At 38.1% G+C, this 17,891-nt stretch overlaps 1 protein-coding gene across 1 annotated transcript in view; it reads left to right on the forward strand.

Moving 5' to 3' along the window:
- The window catches only part of vwa8 (von Willebrand factor A domain containing 8), a 122,667-nt gene that overhangs the window by 53,196 nt on the left and 51,580 nt on the right, over positions 1-17,891 (forward strand). Inside the window, exons 22-26 of the mRNA XM_055015147.1 lie at positions 2,004-2,079; positions 4,227-4,362; positions 4,789-4,908; positions 6,832-7,037; positions 13,755-13,906. Coding sequence (XP_054871122.1) covers positions 2,004-2,079; positions 4,227-4,362; positions 4,789-4,908; positions 6,832-7,037; positions 13,755-13,906 — 690 coding nt within the window. The remainder of the gene's footprint in view (positions 1-2,003; positions 2,080-4,226; positions 4,363-4,788; positions 4,909-6,831; positions 7,038-13,754; positions 13,907-17,891) is intronic.

The following is a 17,891-nucleotide window of genomic DNA, read 5'->3' on the forward strand; positions in this document are numbered from 1 at the left end:
GTATTTTCTAAGCCATTTGATGAACAGAAATGTTTTTATCGTTCGAGTAAATGAAGAAAACTGACACAAAAACATCCCCTGTGCATAAAAAAAGCCCTGATAAAGCCTTTAATACGTTGTTTTTTTCATTTGAGGTCTGTGTCTCTGAATATCTGAGCTTTTTCCTTTTATTTCTGACCATTTGATGAACAAAAATGTCTTTAACTCTTGAGTAAATGAGATGCAAGTTAAGAAAACTGGTTTTGTTTTTAGGTCTTACACTTCTGGCACTGGTGTTTTTACTTGAAACAAACAAACAGCTCCCCTACACAAGAAAAACCCCAACAAAACCTTTTTATAGGTTGTTTTTTTTCCATTTAAGGTCTCCGTTTCAAACTTTATCTGAATATCTTCTGTCAAAAACTATATAATTCTTTACAGTTTAGCTTCTTTTATACTAAGCACATGATCTTATTATAACTTTTGGATATTTCGTCCTAAAATGGTCATCTGTCTTTTCTATTTTTAGCAAATTCTGATTCTTTTTTAGAAGTACTAATCCAATATGTTGCTTTTAAAGTAGTTGGTCGTCTCCAACAGGTGAAACAAAGTCACCCTGTTTAATTGAGACGTGAGCAGAAAGCGTTTTCTCTTCCTGGCAGCCGTCAAACGGTGTCAAAGACTATTTTGGTCACGACTAAATGAGGCCAGTCTTCAGCAGAACAAGGACTTTACACGGCCATATTAAAGGAAAACCCATTTCAAGAAGTCCTTGTTCACTCTCTGCTTCTGTAAATACTCACGCTATCACTTCTTGGAGGGAAACTGGGTCACGGCTGCTCATCCATCGATCAGTGTGTTTGTGTGAAATCAGCTCTGTTCTTGGGTGCTGAAGCTTCAGGAGGCCTCGTTTAGATCTGGATAAAATAAGTCAGCGTTATGGGAGATGAGAGATAAACGGAATCACTTGTACAGGCGTGAAGAAGATGAAAGATTCTCAGCGAACACATGGAGCGATGCGTTCACTGTCTCGGCCCGTAGTCGGTCAAAGTCTTGTGAAAGTCGAAGTGGAGTTTTTTGGAAGTGTCCTGGTTCACCGCTGTGGCTAATATTAGAGCGGGGCAGCGGCAGGAAGATCTGTTCATGTGGCTTCTGGGAGTCGGTGACTGAAAACCTACAGAGATGTGGCTCAGAAAAGCAGAAGAGAAGCAGCCGGCCGGGAAGGAAAGTAGGGCAGCGCTGGGTCACACCAAGAGGCGTCGATGTTCAGGGAAGGAGATGAATTCAGACGACACAAAGGAGTCAGAGTCGCTCAGAGATGTTTCAGTGTTTCTGTTGTTGGCCTGTTGAACTCAAGTACAGCGTTAAGAAAAAAACTAAAAGTTCAGTTGGCTTTTTTATAAAGCAGTTAAGATGATAATGACCTGCTGACAAGGAAAAAAAAATACAAAAGTGCCTGAAAAAATGTGTAATAATTAAACATTATGGATCTTTCAAGAAGTGTTTTAAAAAAAGATGAAATTAATAGCAAAGATAACAAGAAAAGCACTCAGAGAGCACAGTACTCCGCCAAGGCTGCTCAGTCGTATCATTTCTGACAGATGAAATTTTGAAAAAAATTGTATCAGAAATCACGGCAACATATAATGTGGCCATTTAATATAAATGTACCCACAAACAAAATGACCTTGCGCTGAGCACAGGCGTGTGTTCTGCACGTGAACGGATACCGAATCACGTGACCTAAATATGTAGCAGGCGGATGGAAGTGATGGGACTCAGAAACACCTCCACAATTTAATCAGTTGTTCCTTATATCATTTCTGATGGATAAGCCCCGATAAGTCCACAGCGGTGGATTTGTAGCAGGATTGCAATCATGTGATCATCAGCAGGCAGCTGATGTAGCGTTCACTTGTTGTCATAGTTACAGCGACGCCGTGCCGCTATCTCACAACACCTCCATTGTAAGCTGCTGGTGTGCTTATATATATATATATATTGCTGTTTACTTCCTCTTTCAGGGATACGACAGTCCAGACTCTGACTCTGCAGCCTTCAGTGCGAGACGGCATCATCACATATGAGGACTCACCACTGGTCAGTTAGGAGAACTTTCTTTATTAACTACTTTGATGCATATTTTAACAGAATAACCCTGTAAATGCCAAAAAAATTGTATTAAATGTAAAAAAAATTCCCCCTTTTCCTGTCAGTCACCAGCTTTGGTACTGCACCTAAATATTCTGTGCCTCATAAATTTCTGGTATGAGGACACTTTCAAGTACTTATTTCTGCAAATGGAGATATAAGAGACAAGAAAAGTCCCATTTCAGGTGTCACATGTTGAAAATATTGAACTGTCTACATGTTGGTAACTTAGAGGAAGATCTACAGGAATCAAATATAACAGTTTATTTTGAAGCAGACAAGAGAAACCATCATTAATGCTACTTTCACAGGTCAAAATGCATGTTGTGCAAAAAGAACAAGCACTGATTAGTAGAAAATGTGAACAGAACAGGTGTTTTTGGCTGCCTAGTTTGAAATTTGGGCAACGTTCTGTGGAGAATTATAAAATCAAAGTACCAATAAGAATGAAAAAGACCCCCCAAAGGTGTAACAGTGACAGTCTGTGCATACCGGAGTCCTAAAAAGGTGACTCTGGGAGGCGAATTTGGCTCACAGTCCTGCACGACGCACACCGGCCAAAAAAGACTGAACAGTTTTTTCAGCGCATGTGCCAATAAGCAACTTTCACAGCCATGAATTGGGCTCCGACTCAGAACACAGTGTCCGTTGCTTTTAATACAGTCGTGGTACACACCTACACAGTTCTGAGACGAGGGCTAATTAGTCGAAATAAGTCCAAAAAACCAGCGTGTGAGGGTGGATGGTGAATGATTTAAAGAGAAAAATCGGTTTGGTAGAAGTGGAAAGTTTGTTTCTGTCAGTTATAGTGACATTTAATCAACACCCACCAGACAAACGGGTCGACAGGAACCACACAACGTTTAGTTTTTCTGTTTACTTAATCTAGTTTTACAGCCCCAGTGGCTACGATTGTAGTTCAAAGAAAGAAATTTTAAAAAGTTTAAACGTTAGGAAAAAAGAGCCACATTAGAGATCCGGATATCATTCCCACTGTGCAGCATGATTTCTGATTACACACTGAGAATGAGAGCAGATTTATGCCACACAGAATGTCAAGATTTTCCTTTTAACGCCACCAGACCAGAGAGTGATGTGTGTTCCAGTGTCAGAGGGGATCATACAGTATTTACAGTGAAGAAGATGAACTGTACGAGCCAGGTGTAAGAGGCCAGAGTAGTAGTAGGGTAATAGAGAGGCCAAAGTAAACCCGGGGATACTCTGCACTGGGCCACTTTATACCTGGCTATTCTTTGGCCTAGGCTAGTTCATACCCCAGGGGCTGGAAAAGATTTCTAATCATTATGGAGAATTTTGAATCACTTTAGAAATATTTTGAGTCATTTTTGTCAGATTTTTAAGTCATTTTGGACAAATTCTTTAACCATTTTGGAAAAAACCTGAGTTACTTTGGAAATGGTTTGAGACATTTTTGAGAATTTCAAGCAATTTGGTCGAATTTTAAGTCATTTCAACAGTTTTGTCCGTCGATTCCACATAGACAGAGCAGAGTGTCATAATTTAATCACTCCACTTATCACTTCTGAATGACAGCTTCTCTGCGATCCCAAGCTGGTAAAACATTATATTTAATGCATGTTAGTTCCAAATGTTGGTTTTCAGTCTTTCTCAATCACTAATAATCAATATTGGCCCAAAAAAAACCAACAACAAAAAACATATCAGTCAAACCCTAATGTGAATATAAGAGTGTACTAGGAGAGAAAAGAAGGAATAGTTTGTTCAGAAGGCAGCAAAAGGCATCTTTTTCTTCTGCTATTTTGGATTCTTTTTCTTCCTTTTGGGGGTTTGCTGTTTGTTTAAAAGCTGCAGATTTCCAGCACATTTTTGGCCAATTTGTCCTCCACGTCCCTCACAAGGCTACCTATTCAATTCTACAGTTCTTCACTTTAATTTAGCTTTTATCCAAAACGACGTACATCTAAGGGGAGTAGATAGAACAAAAGAAGGGTCTACTTAGGAGAAAACAACCTGGATAAGTGCCATAAAGCAGTAAAAACTAGACCTCTTCTATGCAACACAGTTGAATAAAAACCTTTGTGTTGCGTTTTAACACAGTTGCTTTGTGTGTTCAGGTGAAGGCGGTGAAACACGGTCACATTCTAGTGATCGACGAGGCCGACAAAGCCCCAACGAACGTCACCTGCATCCTCAAAACCCTGGTGGAGAGCGGAGAGATGATCCTGGCCGACGGACGCAGAATCATCTCAGGTACGAACGCAGCAGCCAGGCTTTACCGCCTCGACAGCAGACATGTCCCAGATACAGAAATAGGAGCATTAAAAGGACGAGTTGAGGATCTGATGTCCTCGAAAGCAGACAGGAATAAAACATCTGACGCAGGCCGCTGAAGGAGGCTTAAGATAAAAGCCTTTATGGACAGGTACCAGTAGGTTTTGGATCACGACGGACTGTAAACATGCCATTTTTCCATGTAATCACACTCCTGAGAGGCTCGTCCTCGCACCAGAATGTAAACACAACCCCGAGGCTGCATAAACACAAACTTGAGGCAGAACAATGCTGTCAGCAGAGCAGAGGTGTGTGTGAAAATCAGCGACGCGAACCAAAACATTAAGAAATTAAGCATATGTATATACAGTGCTTGTTTTAGTCGTGTGTGTTTCTCCTCCAAAGATCCGCGTGAAGCCAAAGGGAGGCCCAACGCCATCGTCATGCACCCAGACTTCAGGATGCTCGTCCTGGCTAACCGGCCCGGCTTTCCCTTCCTGGGAAACGACTTTTTTGGAGCTCTAGGTACACAAACACACAACTGGAGGGCGAGATTAGTAGGTTAGCGAGCTATGTTGAACCAAAAGTCAGAGTTTTCAGAATCACAAAGGTGGGTCTCTTTAAACCTGGCTAGATCTCCATGGCAACATATGCAGGTTTTGTTCAGAGTTTCAGATTGAAATCGGCTCTAAGAAATGTTTGTTTATGAGATGCAGATTCTCAGCTGAGGGAAAATGTTTTATCTGCAAACCTGTTGATCTGTACGTTACTAAAACCACTGAATGAAGCTGCGCAGTTCACACACTGTATGCATCGCGTTGCCGTGGGAACCCCACATGTATTTATTTTGTGATGCAGAAATCGTATAAATATGTTTTAAGTTTGGTCCTTATTTGCTGTCAAGCCTGTTTCCATGCTGGTACTGCAGCTGATAGAACAGAAATTAGAGCACTGATTCGTTTGTTATTATTTCTTACAGAGAATAGTCCATCAATAATAGTGGTTTCACTTTGAATTGTCCACAAATGAAAGAAATTTCCTGCATTATGGGACAACGTCAGACCTAAATCCACTTCAGTATAATATCGTACTTACGTATATGAAGTCTGAAATTTAACAGCTCTAATGTGCAGCTGTTAGTTATCAATAATCAGCTGCATTGATCGATAAAATAAATCAATTACGCATGTTTAACAGTTTTCTATTAGCATTCCTGTCTTACCTAATTTCCTGTAGCAGCTTTTTAACATCATACATTTTATTTTCCTCGTCATTTTCCATTTAAACAACCTGTGAACTGAAGCAGCTGAACACGATTGTTTCATTTCATGCAGAAGGAGAGTCAAATGACGCGTTAAACGCTCACTTCTATTTATGTTGTGTTTATGTTGTTAAATTGAATTACTGAACAGAATTAAATGATTTTGCATGCCATTGTCTGTAATTTAGCAAAATATGGTAAATCTACAAAATAACGACTAAAAATATTTACCGTTTTTCAATTCTTAATATACGAAATTCTTCTTTCATCAATAGCAAATATCTGTAGAATTATGATTTTTTTCATTATTATTTTTTTCTCATTTAAATATAGTAGAAACAATCTAATTTTCTAGCCATACACTGTAAAAGAATGAATTACCGTTTGTAAAATTACAGATTATTTGCTGTTTTGTCCTGTTTATTTATAGTTAACGTGCAAATTTATACTTGTTTAATGAGATTTTGCTGTTATCCGTAATTTAACAAAACGTGGAAAATCTGCAAAATAATGGTTAAAAATGTTTCAATCCTTATTATCCTTAATTTTTTCTTTTAAACAAAGACAGATATCTGGAAAATGATGGTGTTTTTTTTTTTGCACATTTAAATATCGTAGAAACTGTGCACTTTACATTTTAAAAGAACGAATTACCATTTGTGAAAATACAGATTCACTTTCCGTATCATGTGAACCATTTCGTTTTATCGTGCAATATTTCATATTTTAATTTCTCAGGTGGAATATTTCATTTTCGTTTTGCTACATTCTGATTACATATTTCATTTTAATCAAATTTTTCAGGAGCATCATTTCATAATCATGTGTAATATCACTTATCTCTGTATAACTGCCAGCTTTACCTTTAACTCTTCTATTCTCGTCTTATGTTAGCTACTTCTTTTATTTCAGCTTTGTATCATACTTGTATTTTATTCATTTTCTACGTTTTGGACACTGCATTTCTCATGTTAAGCCATTTATTTTTTCTGAGCAATATCTGACAAGCATTTCCTTGAAAAGAACAGAAAATGAGGAACAGACTATCAGAAAGGGTGATTAGTTGTTGTCGTTGGAGTAATTTTCCCACTCGGTATTGGTTTTTCGTGCAAACTACAGCACCAGAGATACTGAATATCATATACAAGAGAGAATATCAGTAAATTCCGCCTTGTATCTTGTAACAGGGGATATTTTTAGCTGCCATGCTGTGGACAATCCGAAGCCCGAGGCCGAGCTGGAGATGCTGAAGCAGTACGGCCCCGACGTTCCCGACGCCACTCTGCAGAAACTGGTGGCCGCCTTCGGAGAGCTGCGCTCGATGGCCGACCAGGGCACCATCACCTATCCCTACTCCACCAGAGAGGTGGTCAACATCGTCAAACACCTCCAGGTACCAAGACACACAGCCTGTTTTTTTTACCGCTGTTTTATGACCTCAGGTTCGGTCTCAGACGAGTTTCCATCCATAATTAAACCAACGTGCGTGACCTTAATCCTGCACGCCTTTAATAATGCAGCAGAGTGAAGGGAAGACGGTGTTCCCGCCTCAGTCCAGACTGAGGAAAACACTCCCCTTAAAACACAAGAATGGTGGTAGACTGTGCAGTCTTCTGAGGAGGTTTCACTTTAGAGTAAGGTCAGGTTATGCAAGAAAAAGTTACACAGTTACCACACAGTTGTTCCGACACAAGAATGAGTGAAAGCGAGGAAACAGCGACGTGATACTCATTCATTTTCAAACAAGAGTTATTCCTTCTCCATTCACTGAACGACCCCTGTCTGATCATCTTCAGTTTGACAGATTTTATTACTCCGCAAAGGAATGCGGTGGATTTATGTGACGATGGGCGTACGTTTATCCGTCTGTCTGTCTGTCTGTGCACAGCATTACTCAAAAACAGATGAACGGATTTGGATGAAATTTTCAGAAAAGGTCAGAAATGACGCAAGGACCAAATGATTAGATTTTGGCAGTGATGCGGCTTATAGTCTAGATCCACAGATTTCTTAAGAATTTCTGTATCCTTGCGAGATAGTGGCATGGTGTCACAGTAGCTATAGGCGCTTTTCCACTAGCACCTACTCGGCTCCACTCTGCTCGGTTTGTGAGGTTTTCCATTAGGACGTAGTACCTGGTACCAGATAATGTGACGTCTACAGAGTGCAGGACACTGATTGGACAGGGAGTGACGACACACGAGAGCAACTCCTTCACAAAAACTAAACCAGCCATTTTAAAAAAAAAAACACACAACTGGCAACAGTGACGGTGCGCGTTGCTCTTCTACTTTGAATTTGATAAAAAAAAAAACTTAGACCGAGCAGCAGGTGTAACATCACCTTGATGTCCTCCATTGTTGTCTTGTGTCTGTGTCACACACAAATGACGTTAAGGGACTTCCGGGTCGCCGTGCTATGACGACTCCACCCACGATGAGGTGGTACTCAACTGTAATGGAAAACGACCTAAACCGAGTCGAGTCAAGCCGAGTAAGTGCTAGTGGAAAAGCGCCTTATGTGAACACTACGTCAGCTGCCTGCTGATGATCACATGGTTGCGATCCTACTACAAATCGGCCGCTGCGGACTTATCGGGACTTATCCAGCGGAAATCATACGACTCCACAGCCTTGGCCGAGTACTGGCCTCTCTGAGTGCTTTTCTTGTCAAGTCAAAGACAACATTAATTGAGTTAAACATTGAAATTTGATTCTCAAATTGGCTTGAAGAAACACGTTCCTTGGTGTGTTTTTGTGTGTCGTGGGGTTTGTTGTGTTTTTCCCCTTTTTACACGCAAACACACACCAAGGACCATAACAGTTCTTAAAAAGAGGTGATTTTTGTGCCGTGTTTCTTCAAGCCAACCTTGGATCAATATTTGAAGTGCCATAATTAGAGAGTTCTTCTTAAATTTTGCAGGTTTATTGGTATACTGCATCTGGTCTTCAGTGGTTCAGTCCTGCTTTGATAAAATAATACAAACCAGTTACATAATGGTGCACATTTGGTCAGTATTTCTGTCTACTCTGATATTCCACCAACCATAAAACCTTAATTTTTTACCCTAACAGGCAGATCCCTCCCCCACCGCCGTCAATGGAAACAATATCTTTAAAATATGTAGTATGGTGTCAGTTAGAGGCGCTTTATGAGAAAAAAATATTAAATTTTTTGCATTTATGGCCAATATTTGGACATGTTTTGACCAGGTATGATGGTGAAATCGCTTCAGTAGTGTCCCAACTGGAAGAGTTCTATAATATTATTACTGGATTAAAAGAAAATCATGGTTTTCCAACTTTTAGTGCTTCAAATAATTTTATAAAAAGTGGCAACATAAGCAGTCATGTGTAAAAGTCAGACATGTATGTCTGTTTTAATTCATTATAACCTTGTTAGCAGAGCATTAGCCACATACAAACACTGTGTTGGGAAAGTTAAAAGTAATAATATTAATAATGATAATGTTAGCTATGACCCCAGATTTTGCATATTTGCTTAATAACATGCAAAAAAAAGAAAATCTGACAAATAAGAGACTTTTTTAAAAATTTGGTGACTTGAGGTGGAGCGAACTCATGAATGCAGAGAGAAAAACGCTGCTTATTCTGGCTGCTGGATTGTCGATTTCAGGCAGATTTCCAATACTGGGAAGCTGTTTTCACTCTCGAAGAATTTCTCACAGTATGAAATCTGAGTTTCAAAGCTCCCCTACCCTCATATATTTATCCCTCTAATTTCCTCATCATTCAGAGCCCACAGATTTGCATCACGTCCAACTTAGCAGATAGTTCTGAGTCATTGTGGTCACATTTTCATTCTTGTGTTCTTCGGATCCTGGCATCATCAAAAGCCACACTTTGCATTAAATCTGCATGAAATTACCAAAATGTCTCCTCAGTGGGAAACACTTTATTTGTAATAATACATTCGAGACTTTGAAAACAAAATTCGGTGCCAATTGTTACCACAGTTTTACTGCTCTGCCATGGTAGTTTTATTTCAGCAGTAAACAGCTTCTCTTCTTTATCCGTCATCACATGAGCAGCTTGGAGACAGCTGAGGGAACATTAGGGCTCCAGGATAAATTTTCACTTTAGCTGCATCCAAAATATAGTCCTTTCTTTGTTGTCAGTGCCCATACATGGCAGTATGGCAAGTTGGTAACTTCTTAACATGTTGTGCAAATAATTGTAAACAGAATAAAGACACGGATAAATGTTTTGTTCTTTTTACACTCAGCGTTTACTTTTATTATAATTTCTGACTCCTCAGTGTTCCAGTTTGTCGCTGTCTTTTGGTAAAATGGTGCAGTTTGTGGGATTTAAATTTCCCAGACACACTTCGGCTACACTCTTTGCAAAAAAGTCAGTAAATAATGTCGCCCATTTTGTCACAGCTCAGTGTTTCCCAGAGGTTAAGAATGTACTTGTGATGGTTGGTGTTGCAGTGTGACTATATGCATGCAGTTTAAAGTGGAGAGGGTAGCCCAGGTTCTTTTCTGCAGCTGCAATTTACAGGAGCCCCTTAAACGCCTCACATGTAGACTGTCCATAGATGCTGCTAGTTCGGTTACACACAGAGAAGCCTCTAGTCTCCACTCCAAATTTACATGTGCTTCACAAAACACTCTAAGAACATGAGACCAGAAAAACAACAACAACAAAAAAAATATGCAACAGTAAATTACAAATAAATAATAGTAAATAATCATATTACAAGTAACAGTAATACACAGATTACAAACCTGATTCATAGCTGGAGGGACAAAGCCCAGCGTAAGTCTGAAGTTGCTTTTTAAAGGCATCAACTGAGACCAAAAATTTGTTAGAGAAGATTGAAATAAAATGTTTTACTGTCAGATTTGCTTCAGCCTGCTGCAGGGGCTACCATTAACCTGTTTAGGCAAATGTAGCTATTGTTATTTTAATTAGGCAATCTAGCGGCTGTTGTTGCCTGTTTAGGTTAATGTAGCAGCTAAATTATCGTATCAAGGTTAACATAGCTTCTAAAGTTATCTTGTTTAAGCTAACTCAGCAGATAGCATTATCTTGATGAAGTTCACATTGCAGCTAACATTAACTTAGCTTAAGCATACACAGTGAATAATACTATCTTGTTAAGGCTAACGTCGCCGCTAATGTTATCTTATTTAGGATAATGTTGTGACTAACATTATCTTGTTCAGGCTGACGTTGCGGCTATCGCTGCCTTGTTTAGGTTAAAGTAGCAGCTTACATTATGTTGTTTAGGTTAATATAGCGGCTAATATTATCTTGCTTTGGCTATCATAGCTGCTTGTGTCGAAGCTCTTGTTGCCTGATTGAGCTGCTCAGAACACTTGAACAGACGTGCTAAGTGTCATTTTTGGTTGCATTTGCGACCAAAAATGATTGCAGTCTGGAGTCCTGCACATGCTTTTAATTCTGAATTTCCCTCTTTCCATCCTCTACTGTAAGCAGCGGTTTACCATTATCCTGCCAACATCGTCACTTTGAAAAACAAAGAAATATTGTGTTTTTATCTTGTTTTTTCAAACGGTTGCATGCAACAGTACACAGATGTGCTCATTTTGTGTGTAGTAATCAGGTTCTCCCCAAAAAGAATCTCAGTATTTTCAACTCCCCAACTGTCCTTGAAGTAATCATGAGTAACATATTGTCCTGTTTCATTGAGAAAATTAGCCAAATCTCAGCTAAAAATATTTCATAAAAATCCTTTTTTTCTGTCTCATTTTAGAAAATCTGCAAAAATTTAACATTTACACCAGATTCTGTTCAAACAATAAATAAAAATCAGCACTCCTCAGCACAGCTGAGGATAAATGACTCAACGGGTCCTTCACAAAAATTTTTGTTTTTGATTGAACTGCAGGCTGTGTTTACACATGGGCATAAATCAGAGAGACTGAATAGAAAATAAAATATACTTGAAACTACATAATTAATCACAGACAAAAAGTAGTCAAATTTTTAGCATTATAATGGACCTTGAACTAATTAGGTGTAACAAGCAGTTCAAATTCACCAAATCTAACCTTAAAATTGTGATATTTCATTAAAATCACTTTATTTTACGTGTCTCATTTAAAAAATAGGCCAAAAATACAGTGTTTACACTTAACAGATTCTGTGAAAAGTAGAAAATTCTGCACTCATTGGTGCAACCATGAAGCTATTAATGACTCAGGTGGAACCAACAGTGATGAGAGGAATTAGAATAGGTATTAAACATACTGGATCAATAAAATAAATGTAGTATGGCTCAAAAACAGTAATCTGAGGAGCAAGTTGTTGGGAGATACATCCAGCATGGTGAAACATCTTTCTAGAGTTGATGTGCAGAGTAGTTGTAGGTTGTAAAAATGTATCTAATAAAATATCAAGAAACTTTCCAATGTTTCTAAAGCAAATAATCAAAGAAATTCAGCTTTCATTTTAGTAGCTTTTTATGATTTATGGCACAAAAAATTGTGTCATACTGCACAGAAGACACGTTTTAGCTCTTCCGTGTAAATTTATTAATCAGGTTTGTCACGTTCTTTTTGTGGTCTTTTAGAAAATATGCAGTATTTCGCACAAAGAAAAAGAGACCAAAGGAACTGAGCTCAGTGAAGGAGGAGAGAAATCACGATTCAATCTTTCACTACCGTAGATCAATAATTTGGTGCACAGGGACAAGCTCTTATGTTTGATTTCCCCGCTGGCCCCTCGGTCCTGTCATCCATCACCACCACTATTGATATGTGCAGAAGTGGGACACACACAGAATAATTTAGTCTTCTGAGGCCCATGTTGGCCCTAATTACCATTTCACTTTTGTGGTACCAGAGAAGCCTGATCGATGCAGCACGGAGCTCTGCTCATTCAGCTGTAACCTGTTGGGATGAGGCCGCTATCGATCGCACAGCCGTTTATAATACTGTGTAAATACTCTGCAGCGTGGAGGTGTGAAAGTGCAATTATGGGACTAATAACGCCCCACAATCCATGACTGCTGTGTCATTATGAGCATTGTGTCTTTTTTAAAAACGCTACAAACATCCAATTACAGCATCGGGCAATAAGGTTACTCACTCTCACTTGTAGATGCTGTTAGGTTGATGTCACAGCACACTGCAGCTATTATGTTCATTATCAGTTTATCTGTGTTTTTACAATAAATCTGCAACCCCCTCATCTTCACCCTCACCATAACCGGTTGAGGCAGATGGCCGCCTTCCCTGAGCCTGGTTCTGTCTGAGGGTTGCTTTCTGTTGAAGCTGTAATTGTACCAGTTTCATAATATTCTATTCAGGCAAAATTCTTATTTGTACAACTCTTTGTTCATTGATGTTCAGTCTTTGAGAGGTTTGATGTAGTTTTGTGCAAATATATGTATATATGTACACTACTGCTCAAAAGTTTGGGGTCACCCAGATAATTCCATGTTTTCCATGGAAACTCACAGTTTCATTCATGTGCTAACATAATTGCACAAGGGTTTTCTAATCATCAATGAGCCTTTCAACACCATTAGCTAACACAATGTAGCATTAGAACACAGGAGTGATGGTTGCTGGAAATGTTCCTCTGTACCCCTATGGAGATATTCCATTAAAAATCAGCTGTTTCCAGCTAGAATAGTCATTTACCACATTAACAATGTCTAGACTGGATTTCTGATTAATTTAATGCTATCTTCATTGAAAAAAAATGCTTTTCTTTCAAAAATGAGGACATTTCTAAGTGATCCCAAACTTTTGAACGGTAGTGTATTTAAGTACCCATTTCTCAAAGTATCCAAAATACTGTATGTAGGTACTTTATTGATCCAAGGGAAATTCAAGAAACCAGCACCATATTAAACATACAGAATATACAGCACTAAAAGATAAGAACAGCCCAGTGTGTGCAGTAGAAAAAAATTAATAAAGTAAAAAAGAAAAATAGCAAAGTAAACAGATTTAAATACGGAGTTACCAGTAAGGCTACCAGTCGCATCAGCGCAGAAAGTAGAGTGAATGAATGTAACTTGCAGGTCTGTAATGAACCAAAAAAAAATTTAAGGGGCTCTTAAACCATTTCATTCCTTTCTCCAGTAATCCCTCTTTCCTTCTTTCCACCAGAAATTCCCCAACGAGGGTTTGGCCAATGTGGTGCGAAACGTCTTCGACTTCGACTCGTACAACAAGGACATGCGGGAGGTTCTGATCGAGGCACTGCACAAACACGGGATTCCCATCGGAGCCAAACCGAGCTCCGTCAAACTGGCCAAGGAGTAAGAAACCAGGAGATGTGAAGATGAAACACACATATTCAGACACATATAGAAACCAGTCAGATTCGGTCAGTGGACAGAAGAAGTTTGGGGCATTTCTTGCAGTACTATGAATCTAGATAATATAATATTATTGCAGAGCCTCACTAGCAGGCTGTCTGGTCTGTTTCTACTTCACTGGATAAGATGAAGACAAGACATAAATTGAATAATCTCAGAGGATATTGCATAACATGAGAATAAATTAGATTTAAGTCCGATACATTACTGAGTAACAGCAAGTATAGACGGACCAAAAACACTTGTAGTCAGCGGTGGAATCTGGGCGCTTTTTGTTGTTTTAGCAACAGTTGCAAAAAAGGAAGAGCTTAATTTAAAACCCTTCGTTCTAATAAGTGATGCAACTTATTTATGATTTGCTGCACAGCTGTCTAGTAAAACCCTCCTCCGTTGTCGTTTCTTGGTTCGTACATCAACTCCTCTCCTTACATCTTAGTCGTTCCCAGCCGGAGATGCAAACAGAGCAGTCGAGGCAACAGGCGTCAAGCAAAACTAGACAATTTCACCTTTAGAGCTGATGTTTTAAAGCGACACACTCATTTAAGTTCAGCCTCCTTCCATCATAAATGGACGTCTAAATTGGACGCCCAGATAGCTCAACTAGGGGCTTAAGTCCTGGATTCGATTCTAGCTCACGACCCTTTGCTGCAGGTCTTCCCCCCATTCTTCTCCCTACTTACCTGCCTGCCTCTTGACTAACCTGTCTAGTAAAGCCTTCAAAAGGCCAAAAAAATAACATAAAAAATTAAAAAGGACGTCTAAATTGATAAAATGCATCTCGAGGATCGCTGAGTCTTCCGATTATGCACAGTTGTGTCCATGATGAAGTCTTTTTTTTAAAAGGGTGTGACACTTATACTCTTTTATACAAATAAACCAACAAAGATATATAACGTTTGTATGTTCTCATCACATTTTGCCATGCTGTGAGTTGAATGCAAGTAAATTTAGACCGTAAGTTATCACAAACATCTGGCAGAGATCATAAGCAACAGTAGTAGGCTATAATATAACAATAGACAGGTGACGTTTAAGGAACGTCGCTTTAAAACAGCAGTTCTGAAGTGAACATGCAGGATTTATTTTGTTTCTTGTGCTCACATCTCTGGTGGATCAGACTGAGGCATGAGGAGAGGAGTGAATGTACAAACTGGAAAACTAGAAGATCTTGATGGTTACTGTACCTCACATGATGCTAGCTGAGCTCTTCAGAGAGACAGACGATTGCAAAGTAGATCTTCTGCAGCATACAAATGGAGATTCATTTTTCTGTCTGGCTGAGGGATTTTCAACCAGAAATCCATCAGAAACATTGTTAAAATTTTAAAACCTGAGGTAGCCCAACCCTGCCTCACAAAATAATACAACTAAACTCCATTCTTATATACTTTTTGAAATAATTTTATTTTAAATATACATGTTTTCTCACCAAAGTGAGAAAGAAGAAGTTTTGTTTTTGACCCTTTTATTACAATAACTACATATTAATAGCTTGGTGGTTTAGGTGCCAAACTACTTTTAGATTTAAGTTTAGGAAAATATAATGGTTCCACAACATTTTCAAAGTTCTATCCCATTTTCTAGGTTAAAAGAGTTCTAATATGGAATTGGTTGGCTCAAAAGCAGCAGTAAAATACATGGAAAAGCTACGTGAGCAACAAACGTGATCCAGAAGAAAAGAGTTTTCCCTCAAAACTGAGAAATATAGTTTAGTTGAAGAGGAATATAATATTTGATTAGCAATAATCAGCTATTTTAATCTCACAGAATCTATATATGCTTGTGGTTATTTTAACATATGATGGAAAAATTAGTTACTACACAACAAAATCAGAGTAAATCTGCATTTTATACTTTTAAAATACACTTTTAGAGGTGAAAGCAGACAAAACACATCATTTCAATCACTTTTTGACCATTCAGAGGTACTAAAATGATTCCTCTGAAGCTCTGCGACTGGTTTTTGATATTGAAAAATGACTTTTAAAGAGCCTTTTCCAGAAGCTTTTCAGCAGAAAGTGGCTTCTGGGAGATTAGTGGTGAAAGCGGCTCTTTTTGCAACCCTTCCTGCTGACAGCGTTGCTCTTAATGTAATTTTAATGTATTTCTGAGTGTCGGGCGGTGAAATCCTGACATGCTTGAAATCGGCTGATGTCGCCTTCAGCCTTCTGATTGGTTTCAGACTCCCAGGCTTCCGTGAAGTCGACTCACCACCTCTGATAAATGTCTCCGTCGTTCACACATACCTCAACTTTTATTTAGAATTCAGACTCCATCCACCACATTGTCTCCTCATGTACAGCTTTGTCTTAAAAATAAAGGAAAATATTTGTTTCTCCTGTCTCCTGTGGTTTTATTTTATAGTATCTCATTTATAAACTCAGTTTCTACAAGAACCCAGAAGGGCAGAAACAAGTATTTTCCTTCAAAAACTACACAACTGATTCTGTTTCAAATCATCAAATTTTAGAACAATTTGTGCTCGTGTCTCTGATTTGCATGAAATTCTTATCGTATTAAATACAGATATTTATAAAGATATTAATGAAATTTTAGCTCAATTTATGTGGTACTTTTTGATACATAAATATATTTAAATTGCTTTTTGACCCACCTTTAGCATGCTTATTTTATGAGCAGACTTCTTTAACCAATATTTTACTTTTTTTGTGGTACAACTTGTCAAACCTGCTCAACCAGTTATGAAAGTCAAGTTCATTTCCATTTTTGTGACCAAGTATTTCATCTTAAGACACATTCTGTATGTTCTGTTTGTTTATTTTTTATATATGGTTCAGAAAATATCACTAGTTGACTTCTGCTTTCTCACTTTTATTTTGTCCTCAAAAATGGGATTTTTAATTATGGCTTCCTGTTTTTGTTTTTGTTTTTTTTTTGGCTTTTTCTTTCCGTATTTCAACTCACTCATAATCAGAGACAGTTTAAACTACCTGTCCAATATTGTAGATTTTGAATCAATGTCATGTTGACAAAAAACTTCACCACCTTTCAAAATGTTGGAAAACATGCTGGAAGTGGGTCGATGGGCAGTTTTTAAAATCTTTATTACAGAAAATATTGGACATATCAAACTAAAGTTTCACAGACACCTTTTTTTTTTACCATGTTTGGATGCATTTTTATGAGATTACATTTGACCTTTTACCATCATATTTGTTTTTTTGGTGGTACAACTTGTCAAACCTGCTCAATCAGTTATGAAAATTCAGTAAAAAAAAAACGTTTTATTCCAATTTTTGTGACCAAGTGTTTCATATTAAGACATATTTTGTATGTTTTGTTTCTGTATTTTTGACATATGGTTCAGAAAATATCATTAGTTAACTTCTACATTCTCATTTTTTAAAAAATTTTCTCCCCAAAAATGGGATTTTTAATTACAGCTTCCTTTTTTCCCTCCATATTTCAACTCAACCGTAATCAGAGACTATTTGAACTACTTGTCCAGCATTTCAGATTTTAAATGAATGTCATGTTGAGACAAAAATTGGAGAATTTCAGGCTTTCATCTTTCATAGTTCTTTAGATTTTTCCGCTTAAACACAAATTCAACTGTCGAAGTGTTGGAAAACATGCTGAAAGTGGGTCCATGGGCAGGCTTTAAAATATTTATCACAGAAAATATTTGATATATCAAACAAAAGTTTCACAGATACCATCTTAAATATTAAAAAAACATTTCAGGCAAATCGGAGATGTTTGATTTAAGATGGAATAACCTTTTACAGATTATCTGCTCAGTTTAGTGGCTCTTGCAGCGACTTCAAAGCCCATCTTGAAGAGTTTATATCCGACTAGTTGCTTTTCCCACATCTTATGTACATAAAAGCAAATATTTTCTCAGTTGATTTCCACTTTTGGACATGGAAAACAAGAAGCAGCCTCTCTAATGCGCCTCACTGCT

This window comes from Amphiprion ocellaris, chromosome 11 (assembly GCF_022539595.1).
Source record: "Amphiprion ocellaris isolate individual 3 ecotype Okinawa chromosome 11, ASM2253959v1, whole genome shotgun sequence".
NCBI classification, from domain to species: domain Eukaryota; kingdom Metazoa; phylum Chordata; class Actinopteri; family Pomacentridae; genus Amphiprion; species Amphiprion ocellaris.